This window comes from Botrytis byssoidea (genome assembly GCF_014898295.1).
Source record: "Botrytis byssoidea strain MUCL 94 chromosome Unknown BBYS_007, whole genome shotgun sequence".
In the NCBI taxonomy this organism is placed as follows: Eukaryota; Fungi; Ascomycota; class Leotiomycetes; order Helotiales; family Sclerotiniaceae; genus Botrytis; species Botrytis byssoidea.
The window spans coordinates 454,466-474,203 of NW_024065848.1; the positions used below are offsets into that span (position 1 = coordinate 454,466).

The window sequence follows — 19,738 nt, forward strand, 5'->3', positions numbered from 1 at the left end:
CGGAGCCACTTGACATCTCACATCTCGTTCAAGCGTTTGATCTCTTACTCAATTTACTGAGCCTATATCATATCACTTTTCCATACCTACCCATTTGCCATGACCATCACAACTACCGCCTCAAAAGACACAAAATACCATCATCACTGCTTACCACTCCTATCAACACTAATATTACACTCAAATTTTGATGGAGTCAAACACTAAACAAGATAACTTGAAATGACACTCAAAAAATAAAATTTCAGAAACCAATTCAACAGTCTCGCTCATAGGGTGTTTTGTCGCTATTTAATTATATGGCGAGGGATTAAACTGTACCGCTTGACGTCAGTGGTGGTGATGACGATAATATCAATCGGAATGCACTTGAGACATCATAAGGTTGCAAGCGAAGCACAATAGATGGGTGGGAAGTAATTATATTAAAGTTCTACTATCCCAACAATTCTCTCAGTACTATCTACACCAAACATCCGACACTGCAAAAACATCCTACACCGCACACCAGAACAGAAACAAAAACTTCGCTAATATCCATCAATGATCACTAGGTAAACAAAGACTTCCGTTGAAAAAGCCATGGCGCTTTTCCATCTCGGTCAATTTCTCTAGTAGACGGCGGTCAAACTGAAGGAGGTAGGACCCTTGTAGCTCTGGGTGCTACCGATGGTGTTGGCAACCATGACCAAGTCGCTGTTGGGGAGCAAGTGGGTAGCAGTTTCGTTGCTAGCTACGGAAATCGGTTGGGAAACGAAGAAGTTGAGACCGGAACTATCGCGGGTAACCCAGAATGAACGGGAGGAATCGATGCAGGATCCGCCCCATTGTGGGATGTCGGGGAGGGTTCCGTCGGTGTTCTCGGAGACGAGAGCGCTGCATTTGACACCGGTGGTCTCCATGGTGCCGGGTTGGATCACGGAGAAGGAGTAGCTGGTTGCGGGTTAGTGTGTGGTTTGAGATTAGAATGGGAGAATTCTTACAGGCAATGGGTGCTGTGTGGGATGCAGCTGGCGCTGAACTCGGAGATGTTGTAGACGGCGTCGCGCTTCTCGACGGCGGCAGCCGATGCAAGAGCAACGGTGATGGCAGAGATGATAGCAGATGAGAATTGCATGTTTGCGGTTTGAAGATTGATTTCTTGACGAAAAGTTGAGAGGATTGGTTTAGATGTTGGTTATTGTGAGTGAAGATGATGAGATTGTGTGTTTGAATGAGGAATGATACAACAGGATAGATACCTCATTCTTATATATTCCTGCCATCGCTATACATTTCCTTTTTTAATGGAGTCTCCAGAGTGTGTATGTTTAGATACGAGATGCACGATGTACAGAGTACACACAATGCCGATCTGTGGAGCCGGCAATTCTCGCTCTCGTATTCAGTGGATGCTGTGACTTGGCTGTAAGTGGGACGAGGCGAACGTTATTGTTTGAAGGTTGAAGGTTGTTTTTGTTTGCTTGTATGCATGACATTGTGTCCCTACATCACATCGTACGTTGGATAAAAACTTAAGCACATTTGGCATTAATATTAAAATTACTGGGAAAGAGAATTGGTAGACCCAAGTCATTGGTATCCTAAACGACAACTACCTGGATATCACACAGTTACAATTAGATGTTTATTTTTGTAATCTCTTACAAACGTCACATATTTCTAATTTTGTCAGTGATGCATACCAGAATAAAAACACAACACCCAAAAGTTTCCATAGAATCACTAGAATCTTCTATACAGATTCTCTAGTAAATCATGCTGTAAGGTTATTCTTACGCTTAATTATCCCCGCAAATAGTATGCAGTACTTTCGGTACCATCAGGACCGGATATATACCCGCTGTGAAACTCCCGAGATCTGCTCCGACTATTTAATACGAACCCCTAAGAGGTAGTTAGCTAGGTCAACGGAACGACATATCCGAGTGTACAGTGGTATCGGTCTCCTCGATCGAATAACTAATTCTACGCGCACAAATAGCGATGGATACTTTACGAGAAGATGGAGATGTACTAATTATTAGGAGAATAAGTGACACAATTTACCTAAACAAAATCGCACCAGCCGCACCGCATAGCCCCTTTTTGCCTCACTCACTCCACTTCCATATTTTTGGTGGGGTAAAACCCAGTTTGTGGAAAGTCTAATTGAACGATGCGTTATTCAACGTGCTTGGCAATTAGGGGTCAACTTGTCAAAACGTGCTGCTGCTCCGTATTCTTAGAAACATGATGTATGTATGTACCTATTGTTGGCATATTTTGTATCGCTTCGCTTGCCATCTTTCGACACTCGCCTGACCTTTCTTTGTACTGAGTAGTGTAACTGGATTTTTGTCTATGGCCTGACGCTTGGATCGTTACCTGCTTTACTCAGGTCAATACGAGTGTTTGATCCATAGACCGAGTTGTATTCTTACACGTGTGGAATACGTTGACTTTGATATATCGACAGCACACCGCATTAAGCAATGCGCTCCTTGAATTGTTTTGGCAGTGGGTAAAGAAAGGGGTGAATCTTGTTGTTAGAAAAAATGCTCCTCGGTTGATAAAATCCTTGTGTTGATTTACGAGAAACCTGTCTCCACGTTCATCTCCATTTCATTTCATTTTCTTCTTTGGCCCGAGATACACACCCAACGGACATGACTGAGATCAAAGTTTTGAATGACAGATCACACCGGTTTTCAGAACATGAATGCTACGAAAATTGGAGATTTCGTATTCATCATTTCTGATTGTTTGGAATGAAGAACATCAAGAGTAAAGAGTAATTTGCTACGAACTTAATCGCACATCGAGATTTCATTGTTCTGGCAATATCATCGAAAAGTGTTGCGAGTATCCGTTGGCCATGCAATTTTCCACAAAATCTAAGAACCATTGTAACAAACGACTAATTTCGGGCGTCCTTCAACTACCTAGGTCTTTTGGGTATCAATTAAATATTGGAGCTATGAAAGTCCACCTTGTTGAGAATTCGACGACTCTGTTTTCCCACAACCAAAGCCGTCTATCATATTTTTGTCGAACCAGCTCTTGAGGAGTAACCATCATCTGGTACTTTAAGTAAGACTCATCAAGTTATTTACAATCAGCAGTATAGAAAAATAAGAGTATCAGAGGCTCAATACCATAATTATTCTCTTCTGATTTCGAACACAGTCTAATGTATATTTTCTGTCCTTCTTTTTCTAGTCTATCGCACATGTCTCTAGAATTACAAGCCGAGATGGGAGCCTGTTGGTGTTACCCCATTGGCTGGAGGAATTCGCGGGAAACTAGGGATACCATTTTGGCACGCCATCGCAGCATAGTGCGTAGTTCCTCCAAACCTATCAGGATTTCTCATCGGCGGGCAATTTGTTGACAATTCCTTTTCTTCTTCCGCCATTCTCTCATAATCCTCCCCGTTATGTTCGGGAAGGTGCGGCATGAAAAATTCGAATTGATACCTTTCGTTACCCGGAATCGGGAGAAATGGGGTATTATGAACATACTTTTCTTTCCGCACCTGGAATGAACTGCCGGGATACGACCCCTGATTCCTGTAATGGGGGGTCACCATTCTTCCCCCATATAGCCAATCACCAGAGACGCCCCATTGACCCCATGGAACTACCACGACCCAAGGCCCACAAGCTCCGGTATCTGTATCTGGTTTGAGTTTCTCCCAGGGGTTTCCCATCGAGATATTTGCCGATATTCGAACATGAGAAAAGCAATTAACACTACGTATTTCGTCACTAAAAGGCATTCCACCTTGATCAGCGGGTAGAGCACGCTGGCAAATCTCAAGAGCAGCTTTATAGTCACTCTGAGTTCTGCCTTGAGGTCTTGGCAAAATTTCCTCTAGATCTTGCCTCAAAACTTTGGAAGCCATACAAAGAAACTTTTCGAGAGTTGGCGCGAAGGCCGTCAATGCGTTCCAATTCTCGTTATCCTCTGTAAAAGTAGCATTTTGAGCTAGAACAGGAATGGTTATCCGCCCGTAGATTTTGGCCGCGTCATTTTCATGTGATTGCAAGTCGTTTGAGGGCCCGGATGGAATAGTAAAGTCAACCGCGGAGATAAATGGACGGATCGCTTGAAGATTGGTCTGATTTTGTAACCAAATTTCACGACTCCATAGTCCATCGTAATCCGGAGGAACCACAAGGTCACTCATATCTTGTAACTCAGGCTATTCAGCAGCCAGACGGTTAGCATTGAAACAACCAAAGAAATATCTGTGCATTCTAGAATTCAATTTGACAACGGGAGTGAATGGGTGGAAATACATACTTGAATAAAGTTCTCTTCAAAATCTATGTCGTATCGTTATTTTAACATAACCAAAAATCGATGATCTCTGAGTTGGAGTCGAGCAAAATTGTTGTTGTTGTTTATGTTCAGGTCTAGGAGTTCCTGGGAAGCAGAATTCAATTTATTACTTCTGTTTAACCCATCGTCGCACTTTCCAGACGATTGTTCAGTATTAGGGAGGAGAAACAATATGTCGTTCTTTCCGCTTTAAGATTGTTTGTTTATCATTCTATGCATATGTCACAAGTGGAAGGAACGAAATGGTAAGAATCCTCGCGCGTGAAGATATCAATGTATATGCGGTTTTAGAAAGGAAAAATAAGCCATACATTGATTTTCAAATTTTCTACTTCCCTCTCTGAATGTACGCTTGATTTTTGTGTATTGCAATTCCTTCGGGTTTCTTGCTAAAACAAATGATCTTTGAAAAATGACTATATTCCTCAAACGCAACCGAGTAATCATCACATCAAGCCGCTTAATTATAGCCCACGAATTCGAGTTTCATCCAAAAAGGCCTTTGAACCTTTTATTCAAAGAGTTACCTACAATCAAGTACTATGAGGCTATTCGGCCCCCTTCAATGTACCTACTGGCAGTCTGATTAGATACTTTTCGATAGGGAGGCCTTTGCAAAAGAGAGGTGATTCATCACTAACGCAAAAAACTACCTATTTCCAGCCTCTTCCCTCTCTTGACATCTCCTGTGGCAAGAGCTCTCAACTTCACTTTTATTGAAGCTCAATAGGGCCACTGCGATTTTCCTTATCTACTCAATACGAACTTTTGACTGGAAAACCCCCAATGACGAAAGCTCATTCAGGGCTTGCAACCCACAAAACAACTGTTTATTCAGGATGACTAGACTGCCTTTCCTGCAATTGAGTCCTTCTGTGCTTGACTACTTTACAACTGCCCGGAGGGAACGTTTGGTATGGGTTATTAGATTTTCAGTTCAAATAATAAGTAGCCTTGTTCTCTCCTTATGACATTCAAAACCCAATTCACTGCAATCCTCAATTGGAAACTCTAGACAGGCGGATTTGACCACATAATTTTCTTCATTGAGACTCGTATTTTCTCCATCAATTATCCTATTGGCCTGTTTATTTGCCTTTGCGAAATGAGGGATATGTATAATTGATCTGGAGAGCAGTATCAAAGGATAAATAAAAGGGAAACCTTAAGACTATCTCATTTCCCTTGGGAAAGAAGTTGTTCGGTAAGGAATTCGCCATCATCCCAGGAACAAACAATCTCTTATCCCCTAAGGTGCCAGAAATGGGCTCCAAAAGTGGTCTGTGCGATATACCTTGAATGATAAAGCCTTATTGGATCAAACAGCTATTTTAATAATTTTTCAATCACGTTATTTATAATATAGAATCCTTATTTCAGATTTCGATTTTTTATAATTTAAGTAAAGAGTAAAGATTGAAAATTAGTATGTATTATTATATTCGAAGTTTTGATATATAAGTGATGTTGATTGAATTTTATATTAAAGAATAAATGCGAATGGTAGATTATATTCAAGGAATCCTGATGATTTGATTGGCCAATAAGTCCCTGTTAAGCGACAGAGCCCATTTCTGGCACATCAGGGAAGATGCTGCTAGTGTTTTCATTGTCTCTGTCTCTTCTACCAGCAGAGACAAATATATCGCGACATCATTGGAAAGTTCTTGCTTTGTTGGGTATTCTAGGCCAAGCGCTACAATCTTAAATGCTCTGGCTCCTGTTCTGGTCTAAGCTTTGTAACCAGGGATTCCATGGACATGATATCATTATTTTTGAATTTACGATCTTGTCTATGCTGCGTCTTTGCGTGCATTCTTCAGAATATCTACAATACTTACGTGCCCAAATGCTTCTGCTCTCGACATTGGTGTTTGGTTATCCCCATCCCGTGCATATATATCAATCCCCTCAACATCAACGATCACACGCACAATATCCTCGAGACCTAACGCTGCCGCCCAAGAGAGTGGAGTGCGTCCATTTTTGTCTTTTCGGTTTGCGTCTACTTTTCCTGATGATAAGAGCACTTGAACGGTTCTCGGATCGGATTTTTCTAGCGCCCATGCTAGTGGTGTCCACCCGTCAACATCTTCTGCATCAGCTCCTACGCCGTTGCATTTGATGAGGTAGTCGACAATCTCATAGTGCCCACCACCTGCAGCCCATGATATCGCGTTCCTCTGATCTTTATCCTTACCAGAAATCTTTAGTTTTCTACTCTCGAGTAACAGTTTAATTACCTCTAGATGCCCAGCCGCAGCAGCCCACGATAAGGCATCTCGTCCAGAGAGATCTTGGTTCTGACAGTGCAGTCGATCTATCGTCAACAAATGTTTAACAATTTGGGTTTCACCACTTTCAGCCGCCCAAGAGAGCACGTTCCGCCCTCTTTTATCAACATGATTAACATCTGTGCCAGGATTTCGTGAGAATAACCGCACGATATCTAGGTGCTTACCGCCAACGGCCCAAAAGAATGGCGTCCATTTGTTCACATCTTGAACGTCCAATTGTACGCGAGAATCTTCAAGCAATGCTTTGACGATATCAACATGGCCATTACTAGCTGCCAGTGACAATGAGTCTCGGCCTCCAATGCCTTGAACATTTGGATCTATCTTATCAAGATTGAGAAACAGTTTTACAACTTCCAGACATCCATATTGAGCTGCGACGATCAGAGGATGTAGTGCTATTGAGACAGTCATGCCCTGCCAAACCCGAGTTTTTAGAACATCAATAATCTCTAAGTTGCCCTTCCTAGATGCCCAATACACAGCCGTTTCTGTGATATTCTGATCGTGCTTATAATCTCTTGCTAATACCGCATCCAGTATTTCAACGTGACCAAAGTAGGATGTGGCAATCAATGTATCGAATTTAGAAGGATATAAACACTCTGGCTCTGCAAAAAACCAGAAGTAACGAAACCAATTCTTGGCCCAATTCTGACTCGTGTTCAGTAGACTGAAGGCAGAGTTGAAAGCAATTTTCTTCGCTGACCCTGACCTCGAATAGTGCTCTGACCAATATCGAGCAGAGTAATCGAAGAGGGCATGAGCAGCGGCTATGTTTTGGTATGTACGGTAGCCTGTATATTCAATTTCTTGGAGAGTGATGTCTCCCTCAAGTTTAAATGCGTCCCAGACAGTATCCTCGTCCTCATGTTGTGCACTACTAGGTGAGTCAACATCAGTCGCATGCGCGAACTTATCGACCGCAAAATCGTCTAATAGAAGATATGACATCGTTGCCTCAGCCAGTAAGTAGTTGGCTTCCTCGACTTTGACGCCGAACATTTGAGATAAAGGATTATCCTTCCAAGTCCAAAGGTTTTGCAGGAATTCTTTAGCAGACTGGTGCACGAGGGACACTTTGTTATCGGATATTCGTACCAACGGACCTAGTATGCCCTGGATAGTTTCGCTGATATTAGGTTGGCACTCCCCCTCGACTTGCTCCATATTTCGATGGTGGGGTTGGATAGCCAGTAGAATTCGAAGTTCGTCTAGTGAAAGTGAGCGCATGCTACCAACAATAAAATGCAGTAGCTTGTTTGCTATGATCTGATAATCCGAATGAATGCTCAATAAAAAGCGCTCGTAAGTAGCTGTTAAGCCACTTGGGAGTTTGTTAATGATCCGCTGAAAATCATTCTGGGAAGCAAGGTATGTCCTCTCTAGGATATGGAGAATTACAGTCACCCAGAGGAAGGTTTGGTCGGCTCGTGAATATAAAGCATGTTCCAAAAACTCTCTTGTTTCAGGGCGGCACTGCGTCCTTCTTACTATTGCATCAATTCTTGTCCGTATGACTAAATTAAGATCGCTTTCGTTGTTCGAGTTGAGGTTCTCAATTGATAGAGTATACTCGGTGCGTTCGCGCGCCAACGCATATTGACGCCACAACAGAGGTCGACTGGTGATTAGAAATTTTATAGCATATGTACCAGAAGAGTTTTTTTGGTTCACAAGTGATGCAATTGCTCTCAACAAGCGATCTCTCGTATTCTCTTCGCATTCATCGATAGCATCAACAATGACATTTATATGACCAGCTTTTCGATCGTTTGTTATAGCCGTAAATATTCTCCAGAGTTCATTGAAGTTATCTGTCAAATGAGCTCCTTGCATATCATATGCCGCCTTGACATGTTTCACCAAGATGCGTCTTCGTACAATAATCTGATAGATGAGACTACGAATAATGGCTTTCGCATCTCTCTGCGCTTCAATCTTCTCGTCACAAAAGAAGCAGCAAACAATCAGTTTGGTACCTGCTGAAGAAATGCTAGATCCAAGATTTTCGAGTAGAAATGCTGACAAGATAGTCTTACCACTGCCAGAATTTCCACTAACCCACAAAAGACAGGCCTCTTTTTCTGATGACCAACGGACATATTGTGGATTTGTGAGCACCCATTCACAAGTGCCCTCGACGCGGCTAGGCAAAATAGACTGATACTCCAACATATCTGGCTTATTGAATAAAGATATACAAAGACGTTCAGTCTCGTTCAGTGCTTGCTTCTCTTAGCTCAAGTTTTTTCTCTGTAAATCTAGAATTGCAGCACGTACAATAGACCGAGGATGCAGAAGTCTTTTGACTGGGTGATGCCTTCGGTGGTAACCCAGTGTTTTTGTTATCCGTACTCCTTGCAAGTGATTTTGTCTTTATGAGTGATAAGCATCGTTGCAGTTCACCCACCACTTTCTGGTAACCATCCTCGGTCCTGTCAGCAAATCTGCACATAGACATATGATTCGCGTTGATAGTCTGAATTCGCTCACTTCCCGTAAGAGTAGATGAGATGTTTTCAACAACCTATGGAACGGAGATGATCAGCAAAGATGCAAGGAACGGCAGTTTAGAACCGACTTTATGATCAAATTTTCCATAATTCACTCCTGTCATTCCTTGTGCTTCTTGAAATGTGCAAACCTCAAAATGTCGATTTGGCCGCTCATATAAAGAAATGAACCCTTCATGGATGATTTCGAGGTCCGAACTGTTGAATTGAAGATTCCGGATGCTTTGATCGTTCGTACTAAAGCCCACAGCGGACACGATTCTACGCACAACCTCACCTAATTCACCCATTTGACTACCGCGGTGAGGGGTACCAAGAAAAAAAATTGCTATTGTAGAAAGATAGATGTCACTCAGATTCTTATCGGGTTCAATCGCAGCGCGCCGTATCACCTAAACGGATGGTCAATAGCCTTGACTGTGATAGCTTGTATGAGTGGCGATGTAAGAAGAATTGGCTTACATCTTTCACGATAATTCCTAGTCATCGTCAGCAGATTTATCGTGATGTAATCGGGAAATCCACTCACCACCCATAGAATGTGCAATAAAGACAAGGGGACGTTCTTTCTAAACCAGTTTTGTTTAGTAACACGATGATCAGAGAAATAGGAAACGTACACAATCTAGACGCTTGTTGCTTAGCAAGTAAAGAAGATCCTTTGCATATGCGAAAATGTTGTTCTGGTTTGTCGGGCCTCTAAAGAACTTGGCAACGACAGAATCATAACCCCAAGTAAATATTCTCGTGTTATTGCAATCATTTGGCAAAAGATCCAAAGGCCAGTATACCTCTTGTTCAGTTAGTTTTGTCTGAGAAACTCTGGCTTTGGGTTTGCCTCTGGAAAATATATTTTTGAGACTTCGGCGAGGTTCGTCTTTAGTCGTGGCTTGTGAGGAAAAGTCAGTATTCGGTATGTCTTTGCTCTGATGAGTTGCGCACGTATTTCTTTTGCTGTCCAAGTTCTTCGAGGATGGCCTTGCAAGCCATGAACAAAGACAATACTATGGTAAGCTAATATTAGCTGATGTTATGCTGGCTTTTGGAGAGACTTATTACTCTGCGATACAGTCACTAGGCTCGTGAAGCACAGACAGCCCTATGTCGTGTATATCCATCGATGCGCCCTGTTATCTCGATCAATGTTCCGAAAGCACCGAAGCATATAAGATATTCCACAAACCATTATTCCTTAGTGCTGTGAGTACGACAACGTTGCACAATCTCGAGTGGAGTGCGGCACGATGATAGTATGTTTCTAATTGAATAGATGGCGATTGTTGGTTTTTGCAACCACAACAGTGATTATGTCAGCCAATCGATAGGCGTATCTATCGTCATGCAAGGGTGCTTGCACATTTTAGCACTAAATCCAATCAAAATACAGAGCAACCAGGAGACAGAGATTTCGCTGTAAGCAAGCTTGTGCTACTTCTGTATTGATACCAGGATTGATGCAATCTACTCTTTTCAGTGTAGCATTAATGGTTTCTTGTAGCTATAATAGATGATATATCTATAGTTAGGAGAGGTTTATTTCAGACAATTAATAGAGCGTAGTGTCTGTATATCGATAGCTATGTTATTGTTGTTTTGTTTTGTTGCTATCGAGGTCTGTAAGAACAACCTCGAGAGAAAACTGAAACAAACGAGTAGTCTAATGATTTGTTCACTTTCTAAGGATATATAACCCTACCGAACGAAATTGCCATTGTACTCGATAGGAAAACGGAAACTATTACGACGAAAAATGTTACTGGAGTCTGTTGTCGGCGACATGGTATCAGCAAGGATTCACCAACGGAGGTAAGTTCTTATTACCGATATCAATACCACCGTCGCGCCAACGTGCATACAACTTGAGAATCAGTATGTTTACTCTCATATGTCATTTTGACTTCATAATGCTGTTTGTGACATCTCTACTCTTCCGGCGAACTTTTTTTTCACGATGAAGCAGGTAAAACCCGAGCCATTGGCTGGTAATGAGATGAAAGAGGAAGAATCCCTATCCGAGCACATCATCAATGAAGAAGATAGTTCGAAAGAAGAACTCAAGAATGTTTCAACTAGGCTTGCAGCTGAGAACAATTCTCGACCAGAGAAATTTGAGGGAAGCGATACCGTTCAGAAGAACGATATTCCTGACGAAAAGACAGTACTCGAAGAGCAAGAAGTTCTATATACATCATTTTCTAAGTGGGAGAAGAGACTTCTCGTCTTGATAGCTACATTCGCCACTTTCTTCTCCCCTTTCACAACTCAAATTTATTTCCCGGCTATCAATACCATTGCTGAAGACTTGCATGTCACCAGCAGTCAAGTAAATTTGACAGTCACAACTTATATGGTAAGTCTCGTCTTATTCCTTGCTACATCGTCTCACACAAAGCCATAGATTCTCCAAGCTATAGCTCCGGCTTTCGTCGGTGGATTCTCGGATACAGCAGGTCGTCGCCCGGCTTACATTATCTGTTTCACGATTTACATCATATCAAACATAGCTCTCGCTCTCCAAAACAACTATGTCGCTCTCCTCATTCTCCGCATGGTGCAATCAGCTGGTGGATCCGGTACTGTTGCTTTAGCAAATGCTGTAGTAGCCGACATTGCCACTTCCGCTGAAAGAGGAATTTACGTTGGTTATGCATCCATGATGGCTGGATTTGCACCCGCAGTCGGTCCTATTCTTGGCGGTATCATATCCCAATACACCAGCTGGAAATGGATTTTCGGATTCCTAGCAATTTTCTCAATGATCTTCTTCATTCCACTACTTCTTTTCATGCCTGAGACCTGCAGAAAAATCGTAGGCGACGGATCAATACCGCCACCGAAATGGAGTCGTTCACTCACCAATTTCCGTAAAGAACATAAACTTTTAAAGCAGGGTATTACTCCCGATTACTCAAAACGCGATGAATTGGCCGCAGCCCGGAAATTACGCTTTCCAAATCCATTGGCAACTTTACGAATAGTATCGGAGAAAGAAGCGACACTTTTACTATTTTATGCCGGAATTGTCTATGCAGGTTTCTATGCCATCATTTCCGGAATGCCTTTTCAATTCCACGATATATACGGCTTTGACGATTTAAAAGTCGGTCTTATGTATCTTCCCATCAGTGGTGGATGTTTCCTCGCCGCTTTCACACAGGGTAAAATCATCGACTGGTCTTATTTCCGGGAAGCTCGTCGCTTAGGAATCACAGTTGTGAAATCTAGACAACAAGATCTATCTCATTTTCCCATCGAAAAAGCACGATTGCAAGTGGGATTTCCCATGATTTTGCTTGCAAGTTTAAGTACCATCACCTATGGATGGATAATGCATTTCCGGGTAAATATTGCAGGACCTTGTGTGATTTTGGTCGTGCTAGGGTATACGTTGATTGCTAGTACGCAGGCTGTTAGTATTCTAATTGTAGATGTTAATCCTGAGGCTGCAGGGTCGGCGACGGCAGCGTTTAATTTGGTGAGGTGTTTGTTGGGGGCAGGAAGCACGGCTTTGATTGTACCGATGGTGGATAAAATGGGGTTGGGGTGGTCATATACCTTTATTGCCTTGTTGTATGTCGTCTTGAGTCCAATGTTGTTTGCGGTTATGAAATTGGGGCCGGGCTGGAGGAGAGAGAGAGCGGAAAAACAAAGGATTGGGGAAGAGAGGAAAAAAGACGACGAAGCCGTGAGGGATGGACAGGCTTAGAGGGACCTCGGCGATGGGTAAAAGGAGGCGAAATGTTGTATTGATGAAGTTTAAATGATGCTAATAACCTGAAGTAGCTGAGGAGTGCCCGCAAATAGACCTTCCTTTTCCAACCAGAATAGTACAAGTTAATGGTTCCTGCATGTAGATTTTGGTTGACTATATATATAAAAATGTATTTGATGTATAGATGAGAACAACAATTCATCGGGACTTCCGCTGACTGCAAGATGGGTCAAAGAATCGAAGAAAGCAACAATAATTGCCCATGAACCTAAACCTTTTCTTCTTTCCTCGCCAACGATCAATTCCAATTCCAATCACTCTGACTTCTGGAGCTTCTCTAACCCCTCTCTTCTTCCAGTACTTTCAGGATCAAGGTATGGTCTTTCACCTAGACTCACGGCCCTTTGACCAGCCCTCTCGCCCAGTCCCAGATTTATGTAATCAGAAGTGGCGACATGATACTTTTTTCAAAAATTCGTCAGCTTAGGGGCCGCTGTAAGTATGGGGTTGGAGAGCTCATACATTCGACCTATTATCCCAAATCGCCAAATCGTTGACATTCTCCCACCGATGTCTCACTTGGAGATCATGGTTATTAACCACAAGTCTCAAGAACCATGCCAGCAACGCATCGCTTTCGATAGCTGTGAGGTTGTTGATATGGGAAACATGATGGCCAAGTGCAAAGATCGATTTCCACTTTAATTTCCTGTGTTAGCCTTCAGATCAACCTTCAGACGAATGGGATACGTACGCCTGTGACAGGATTTGTTCTAACAACCGGATGAACAGCTTCCAATTTTTCGCCAACATTCTCCAGTGCACCCCTTTCTGCCGAATAAAGTTTAAATCCGTTCTTCTCTGCCGCTTTGTTGAATTCCGGTTGCGCATAGGTAGCTGCTAACGTCTCAAGAAACTTCTGTATAGGTTTCGAGATTCGATCATAGACCTCGTATCCAGAAGCCCAAAGTGTATCACCTCCAGTTTTTGGAAGTTCGGTCAGTCGAAGTAAGGCATAATCAGATGGAATAGGTTCAAATGAGATATCGGAATGCCAGTCTTCTTTAGCACTTTGACGATTTTTGGCTTCAAAATTTCGATCATATATCTTTTTGGCTTGGGCAGATGATATCACACTTATTTCATCATCTTTCCCGCCGTGCTCACGACCTGAGTTGGACACAGGATGAATGTGCTAGGATAGTGTTAGAAATTTGGATATCTCGAGCGAACGATACGAGGTTTACTTACTAGCTTAGAGGTTGAAGGCTTGCCGGAAAGCTCACCGAGACGTTGGACAAGTTCTTTTTGAAGGTCATTCGTTATATCGTCTTGCTTACGGAAGAACACAACGCACCGTTGAGAGACTAAATGATAGGTAAGGAGTTGATATTAATAATCACAACGTATGAAGTTGACTTACTTGTAATAGCCAAGTCTCGAAGCAAGTCATCTGAGTTGGGGGCATGAATCCATTCTGCGAGATTTACTCCAACATATTCACGACCGATGATTGGAGTGACGTCGAAACTTTCAAATTGATCCAGAGCGCCACTTAGTTTCAATGGCACTCGGTGTTGTTCTTGAGGCGCGACACTGGGGGCCACTACAGAAGGTAAAAGCTTCTCAATGTCTGGTAGTTCCTGAGATTTTGCGCCATCGTTATTAATTTTATCTGATGATTGAGGTGCGATCTTTTCGCGAATATTCTGAGTGGTTTCAGAGATAGCTTCGATCACTGAAGGGGCCATTTTAGTTTGAGAATTTGGAGACGTGATAGGTGCACTAGCTTGAATGAATCGAACGATCGATAAATTGTGCAAAATTAATGGATTTATAGGAGCAAACTCTTACTGATATATGCAAATCTCTCGACTACCAATCTGATTCCTGGGCTACATATGCGATGGCGACAAAGCTTTGGATATTGACATCATATCCTGAGACTATAGGTTTAATATCATACCAGTGCATTCTTTAGATTACCATGATCCCAAATTCCTGATTTAGACTCAGCATAGAACCCGATACGCTCGTGACACTAATCACAACGGAAAGCCTATCGTAGAACGAGCATATGAATATTGGATCAATGTTTCATCATATACTGGTCGCTTGATTGGAAGATAAGATGATGGCAAGAAAATTGCCAAACAAAAAAGGCACCTACCTAGCAAATCATACCATGATTTCGCGATGCATGGGGAATGATGACAATACCCTAGACTGTTGCGTGCGAGCGGGGTGCAAGAACTCATGTGAGCCACTCGAGCATTTCTCAAGAATTTATACCAGCACTTCAAATATCCTGTATATAGTACTAGTCCCTTACCATCAGAGACCCGAATATCGTTGAAAGACAAAAAAGACGCTCAACGCGATACAACTGTCGAGAACGGGCAAACGCGTGAACTATATTTTTGGTTTGGATCACGTGTGCACGTGCGCTTCCCATCCCCTCTTTCTTCGATATCGACACAGATTCTGCAGTTGTACTTTCCAAAGTTATCTTCGTCAATTTCCTATGCGTATTCTGTGTCTTAATCATCATTAGGGAGCTTGCTCCTGCTATCGTTATTATGCTATTGCAGGGTTCCAAGTTGATGATAAGAGATATCGATCAATTACAAATGTGACCATTGCAGCCGTGGCCAAGTCGCGATTTTTTGGAATATTGTACGTCTTCTTTCACATTTCATGTTTGGGGAGGTAATATCTAGTGATTGGAGTTATCTTTTGTCTCATAGAGCTTCCTCCATGTATCAAATTTATCTGTTTCATATTCCACGAAAGTTTTGTCTCTCTATCGCATGGTTTTAGAAATAACTGTCTTTTGAACAGTAATGAAAGGTAGTTCAGATCATTCCGATGATCTTATCTTGCCCATCAATTACCTGGCCAAAGCTTTGCATTTGAATCGAAATGGGCGCAATAGTGCATATAGTCGCTCTCCGCTGCAATACAATGTTGCGGAAAAAGCGACCAGACTTCCGATAACTTTAGTTCTCCATTTTTGAAGTGTTCTAACCACAAAATCTCGCTAACGAGTGGTTGCGGTATTGGTGGACTTCGTCAGGAGTGATATTGGACGGCATATGTAACAGCCATATTCGTGCTATCAGTTCCAACAAAGCAACCGTGTTTAATTGAGTTTTGATTTGTTCATTGCCATCAACAACGCAAATATTGGTATTCGCAAGCGCTTCCATAAACTCTTTGCCCCTTCATTCGAAGTCCTGGAAAATTCGAACCTCAATTCTAGCTGAGAGAACGCACTACCTCGGTCGTCACTATGTCTTCTTCTCAATTACCAACCAGAGCACAAAACATAAGAGGCCACGGTTATGTTCGTGACCCAAAACATTATGACACTGTTCAATGTACTCTCAGTCAGTTCATGTACTACACAACTTTTGCAAAACTATCCTTCCGAGCTGCAATCTCAAAATTGGCGAAGCGCAACAGGAATGTGCCAATTCTTGGCATTGAACATTACGAAAAACATTCGTCGTAGCGCCAAAGTGGATATGCTGACATTCTCGCCAACGATCAAATGCTGACCGCGTTTGTCAACAGTTGGATTTGTAATGCTCACTGAATTGCGCCTCATAGCAGCAGCATCATACAAAAGCCTAGGTACCAATTTACGTCAAAATCACATATTTGTGTCAAGACTTAGTCTCCTTTCTCAGTATAAAAAGTGTCTATTGCTGATCCCCAAAAAGGATTATCCATCCATAGCAATCAAGATGATCACAACAGAAATCGAAATCAATGCCTCACCAGAGACTGTCCGAAGAGTGGTAAGTGGTGTGACCCCTGCTACAGATAAATATGATCTTTAATTCTCAGGAATCCAGCTCCTCGATTTTTCTAATATCAGTAAATGGCATACCGGATTTGTGAAGAGTATTACACCTTTAGACACCAGTAATCCTCTTGCCGTCGGCAAAAAACTTCACTGCGTTATGAAAGATTTCGAATTCGAGTCAATTATTACTGTAAGTACATCCGAATATCCATATTTTCTCTTCAACGAACCATTTAGAACAACAAGAACCTAGCCAAAAAAAAAACTGTATTGATATCTCGTTCTGGAATAGAAAAACTCTCCAAACAAGTTTGCATGGCAAGGACCACCTGTTATGACTGTCTCCGGTCTCCATTCTTTCCTTATTGAACCGAGTAAGAGTAACCCTGGAGGCACGATATTCACACAGACGGAAGAGTACTCTGGAGGTGTTTCGTTCTTGATGCAGCCTTGGCTCCTGGGAAAACCTATCAAAGGCCAATTTGAGGAATTTAATACGGATCTGAAGAAGAAGTGTGAGAGTCCTTGACTAGGTACTTTCTAGGGAGAGCATGGGCCTACGAAGGATGTTTAACAGGAATACTTTTTTGTTTTCCTGGCAGGCGTTGTGGATCTGGGAAGTCTGGATGCTGTAATCTATTATATTGTTGATAAACTTATACATGACTTCATGCTTTATAGAGGTAACTAGTCAGGCTTGTCAATATCTCGAGATCCTTATAAAGGTACCGAGTGACAAGTATGGATGCCAAGTATTTGCATCAAGAATCATCAATGGAAGATACCGTACAGTAAATGAAAAAGGCTTCTGATGTTTCAGTCATTTGAATTATTAATTTCATTGTTGTATTTGGAATCAAGCTATGAAATCCAGGCAATTCCCTACTAAGGAAAGCAAAATAAAGATCCTCCCAATAAATCTCCATGAACCCTAGACGTGGCCATAAGATTTGCAACTTCCTCATATCTCTATGCAATCTCGCCCGCTAGTGAATAGAAATTCAAAGCTCAACGTCCAGGCTCGCATATGCAATCTAATATGCAATGCATCTCGAATCGAATCTATCCTAGCCACACAGCCAGCCATCTAAACCATCATTCTCAAAGAATGAACTAATCTAAGCAGAAGATGCAGCAGTGTTAACCCCCCTCTCCTTACAATACTTCTCAACTTCCTTCTCCAACTGCTCCTTCTGTCTCATGACTGCCTCCATAACATCCTTGACATGCTCTTTCTCCTCGCCCATTCCCTCACCCTCGTTACCAATCTCCTTCCAGATTCTCGTCATTTCACTCAACACCGCACCGAGTTGATTGGGCAACCAAGTAACAATTGGAGAGCCACCTGTTGCAACTGGATGCGTGGTTTTCTTGAGAATGTATTCACGAGTGAAACACCAATGACGCCATCTAAAATCACGGACTTGGTCCATGCAGAGGAGATAGAGAGCAGTGGAGGTAGGAGAGGACAGGGCGAACGATTTGAGATCAACAGCCAAGGAAGCGTTCTGAATGTGTTCGAGGAATTGACGGTGGTTTCCTGGACGATAGGAACGGAAGTCCTTGAGGATTGATGTCAAAGGAGTAGTTGGCATGGGAATATTTAGGAGGTTATCCATGAGTGGGATCTGGACTTAGTTAGACAAGTGATTTTGTTGAAGATTCTTAGCAGAGGAAGAAAGGGATGGAGAATATACCATAGAATCATTAGCACCAGATTCACCACGGAAACTCAAAGGTTCCTCAGAAACACCTTCATAAATGACACCATGTGGAAACATGGATTGGCTGGTAATACCGAAAATGAATGTTCTAAAAGAGGTGTAATCACCAGGCTTCGATTTCTGCCACATGCCTCATGACGTGTCAATTTCAGTCGTCTAAGATTTAAAAATGCAAAAGGGGAGGAATAGAAGTAAGAAACATACCATCCATAACAGCGTTGACTTTAGTCATAGCGCCCAAAACCTTTCTCATACCTCCCTCAAATGAATCTCGATCATGTTTCTCAACAGCTTCCAAAGAACTGACAACACCATCAACCAATGGTCCAGAGTTAGATACCATGTCTACATGGACGAGGACAAAGCCAGCTTCACTGGAAGTATGATCGAGACCATGTTCGAAGGCACGGATGAGGCGGAAGTTATCGTATGTGTAGCCTTTAGCTGGATCCTCAAGACGATAGTTGTAAAGAGCATAAGAGCCAGCATACTCCATGAATGGTTTGAAACCAGCACTATGGATGGATGAGATTAGTATTTGATGAGACAAGGTTGGAAGATGGATAGTTGTAAGTGAAGTCAAGGTGATGGTGATGGGTGATTATGAAGAGTGAAACAAGAGTGAGAAATATACATACAGTTCAGCACACCTACTAATAGGCAAACTAATAACCCTAGGTAAAGTCTGTCTTCCCAATCCATACTCTTCACCTTTAAGAAATCTCTCATGACAAGGTTCCAAAAGATACGCACTAGCTAAGAAGCTATAGTCGCGATAAAGAGCATTCATAAGAGGTAAGTTATCTTGATACTTATTGATAGCATCAGTAAGATCTGGGAGCTCGTTGAGAACTGTCTCTCCAAGGGTGAAAGTAGCTAGAAGACCTGGCTTGCCATCGAGAGTCTTGATAGGCATGCGTTGAAGGATAGATTCTAGAGCATCGAATTCGGAGGGAAGAGCAATGATAGGTTCAGTACGTGGAAGGAAACCTCTGGTTGTTGATACCATGAAAGCTGGCAATGAGTTGTCTTCTGGCTTGGTATCCCTGAGGACCTCGAAGTGTGGGAGAGGGGTGGGAGTAATTGAACCCATGATGAAAATGAGGTTGAAAAATGAGTAAAAGGCTTGTGTTGAAGTGGGAATGGGTGTAAATTGGTAGAAAAAGGCGGTTTGGAAGTTCTTGAAGTTTTGTAGAAGTTGTGTTGTTAAACGACAAAGAGAAGTTTCAGCAAAAAGTGCGAAATTTCTGTCCTTTTTATCTTGTTCTTCGTGGCCGGAAGGCATTCCGGCCACAGCAAGGACATGACCTCTCGCTCCTGCTAAATGGGTATTCGCAGTGGATTCAAGATAA

General features: G+C 42.3%; 7 protein-coding genes across 7 annotated transcripts; 2 read left to right on the top strand and 5 right to left on the bottom strand.

Moving 5' to 3' along the window:
• Positions 1–406: 406 nt before the first annotated feature.
• On the bottom strand, positions 407–1,271 carry EAE97_004175 (uncharacterized protein). The gene is made up of 2 exons (XM_038874687.1): positions 984–1,271; positions 407–933 (listed from the first exon to the last, which is right to left on the bottom strand). The coding sequence occupies exons 1-2, from the start codon at positions 1,115–1,117 to the stop codon at positions 612–614; spliced, it is 456 nt and encodes a 151-aa protein (XP_038734131.1). The 5' UTR covers positions 1,118–1,271; the 3' UTR covers positions 407–611.
• Positions 1,272–3,223: 1,952 nt separating this feature from the next.
• Positions 3,224–4,171, bottom strand: EAE97_004176 (uncharacterized protein; the record flags this gene model as incomplete). The annotated part of the gene is made up of 1 exon (XM_038874688.1): positions 3,224–4,171. The coding sequence occupies one exon, from the start codon at positions 4,169–4,171 to the stop codon at positions 3,224–3,226; it is 948 nt and encodes a 315-aa protein (XP_038734132.1).
• A 1,948-nt stretch (positions 4,172–6,119) lies between these two features.
• EAE97_004177 (uncharacterized protein) lies at positions 6,120–10,257 on the bottom strand (the record flags this gene model as incomplete). Its single annotated transcript, XM_038874689.1, has 8 exons — positions 6,120–8,851; positions 8,907–9,153; positions 9,235–9,531; positions 9,602–9,618; positions 9,669–9,708; positions 9,760–10,028; positions 10,082–10,143; positions 10,199–10,257. 8 exons carry the CDS (start codon positions 10,255–10,257, stop codon positions 6,120–6,122), a joined length of 3,723 nt encoding a protein of 1,240 aa, XP_038734133.1.
• An 833-nt stretch (positions 10,258–11,090) lies between these two features.
• EAE97_004178 (uncharacterized protein) lies at positions 11,091–12,845 on the top strand (the record flags this gene model as incomplete). The annotated part of the gene is made up of 2 exons (XM_038874690.1): positions 11,091–11,489; positions 11,538–12,845. The coding sequence occupies 2 exons, from the start codon at positions 11,091–11,093 to the stop codon at positions 12,843–12,845; spliced, it is 1,707 nt and encodes a 568-aa protein (XP_038734134.1).
• Positions 12,846–13,165: 320 nt separating this feature from the next.
• On the bottom strand, positions 13,166–14,602 carry EAE97_004179 (uncharacterized protein; the record flags this gene model as incomplete). Its single annotated transcript, XM_038874691.1, has 5 exons — positions 13,166–13,312; positions 13,374–13,550; positions 13,606–14,046; positions 14,103–14,218; positions 14,275–14,602. The coding sequence occupies 5 exons, from the start codon at positions 14,600–14,602 to the stop codon at positions 13,166–13,168; spliced, it is 1,209 nt and encodes a 402-aa protein (XP_038734135.1).
• Positions 14,603–16,600: 1,998 nt separating this feature from the next.
• Positions 16,601–17,191, top strand: EAE97_004180 (uncharacterized protein; the record flags this gene model as incomplete). The annotated part of the gene is made up of 3 exons (XM_038874692.1): positions 16,601–16,654; positions 16,712–16,852; positions 16,955–17,191. The coding sequence occupies 3 exons, from the start codon at positions 16,601–16,603 to the stop codon at positions 17,189–17,191; spliced, it is 432 nt and encodes a 143-aa protein (XP_038734136.1).
• A 589-nt stretch (positions 17,192–17,780) lies between these two features.
• Positions 17,781–19,479, bottom strand: EAE97_004181 (uncharacterized protein; the record flags this gene model as incomplete). Its single annotated transcript, XM_038874693.1, has 4 exons — positions 17,781–18,290; positions 18,360–18,517; positions 18,591–18,901; positions 19,025–19,479. 4 exons carry the CDS (start codon positions 19,477–19,479, stop codon positions 17,781–17,783), a joined length of 1,434 nt encoding a protein of 477 aa, XP_038734137.1.
• Positions 19,480–19,738: the final 259 nt, after the last annotated feature.

Excerpts from the sequence above, each read along its gene's own strand:
- EAE97_004175 (XM_038874687.1), bottom strand. The coding sequence starts at position 1,117 with ATGCAATTCTCATCTGCTATCATCTCTGCCATCACCGTTGCTCTTGCA. Across the intron at positions 934-983 it reads CCACACAGCACCCATTGCCT|CTACTCCTTCTCCGTGATCC; the intron begins GTAAGAATTCTC and ends ACCCGCAACCAG.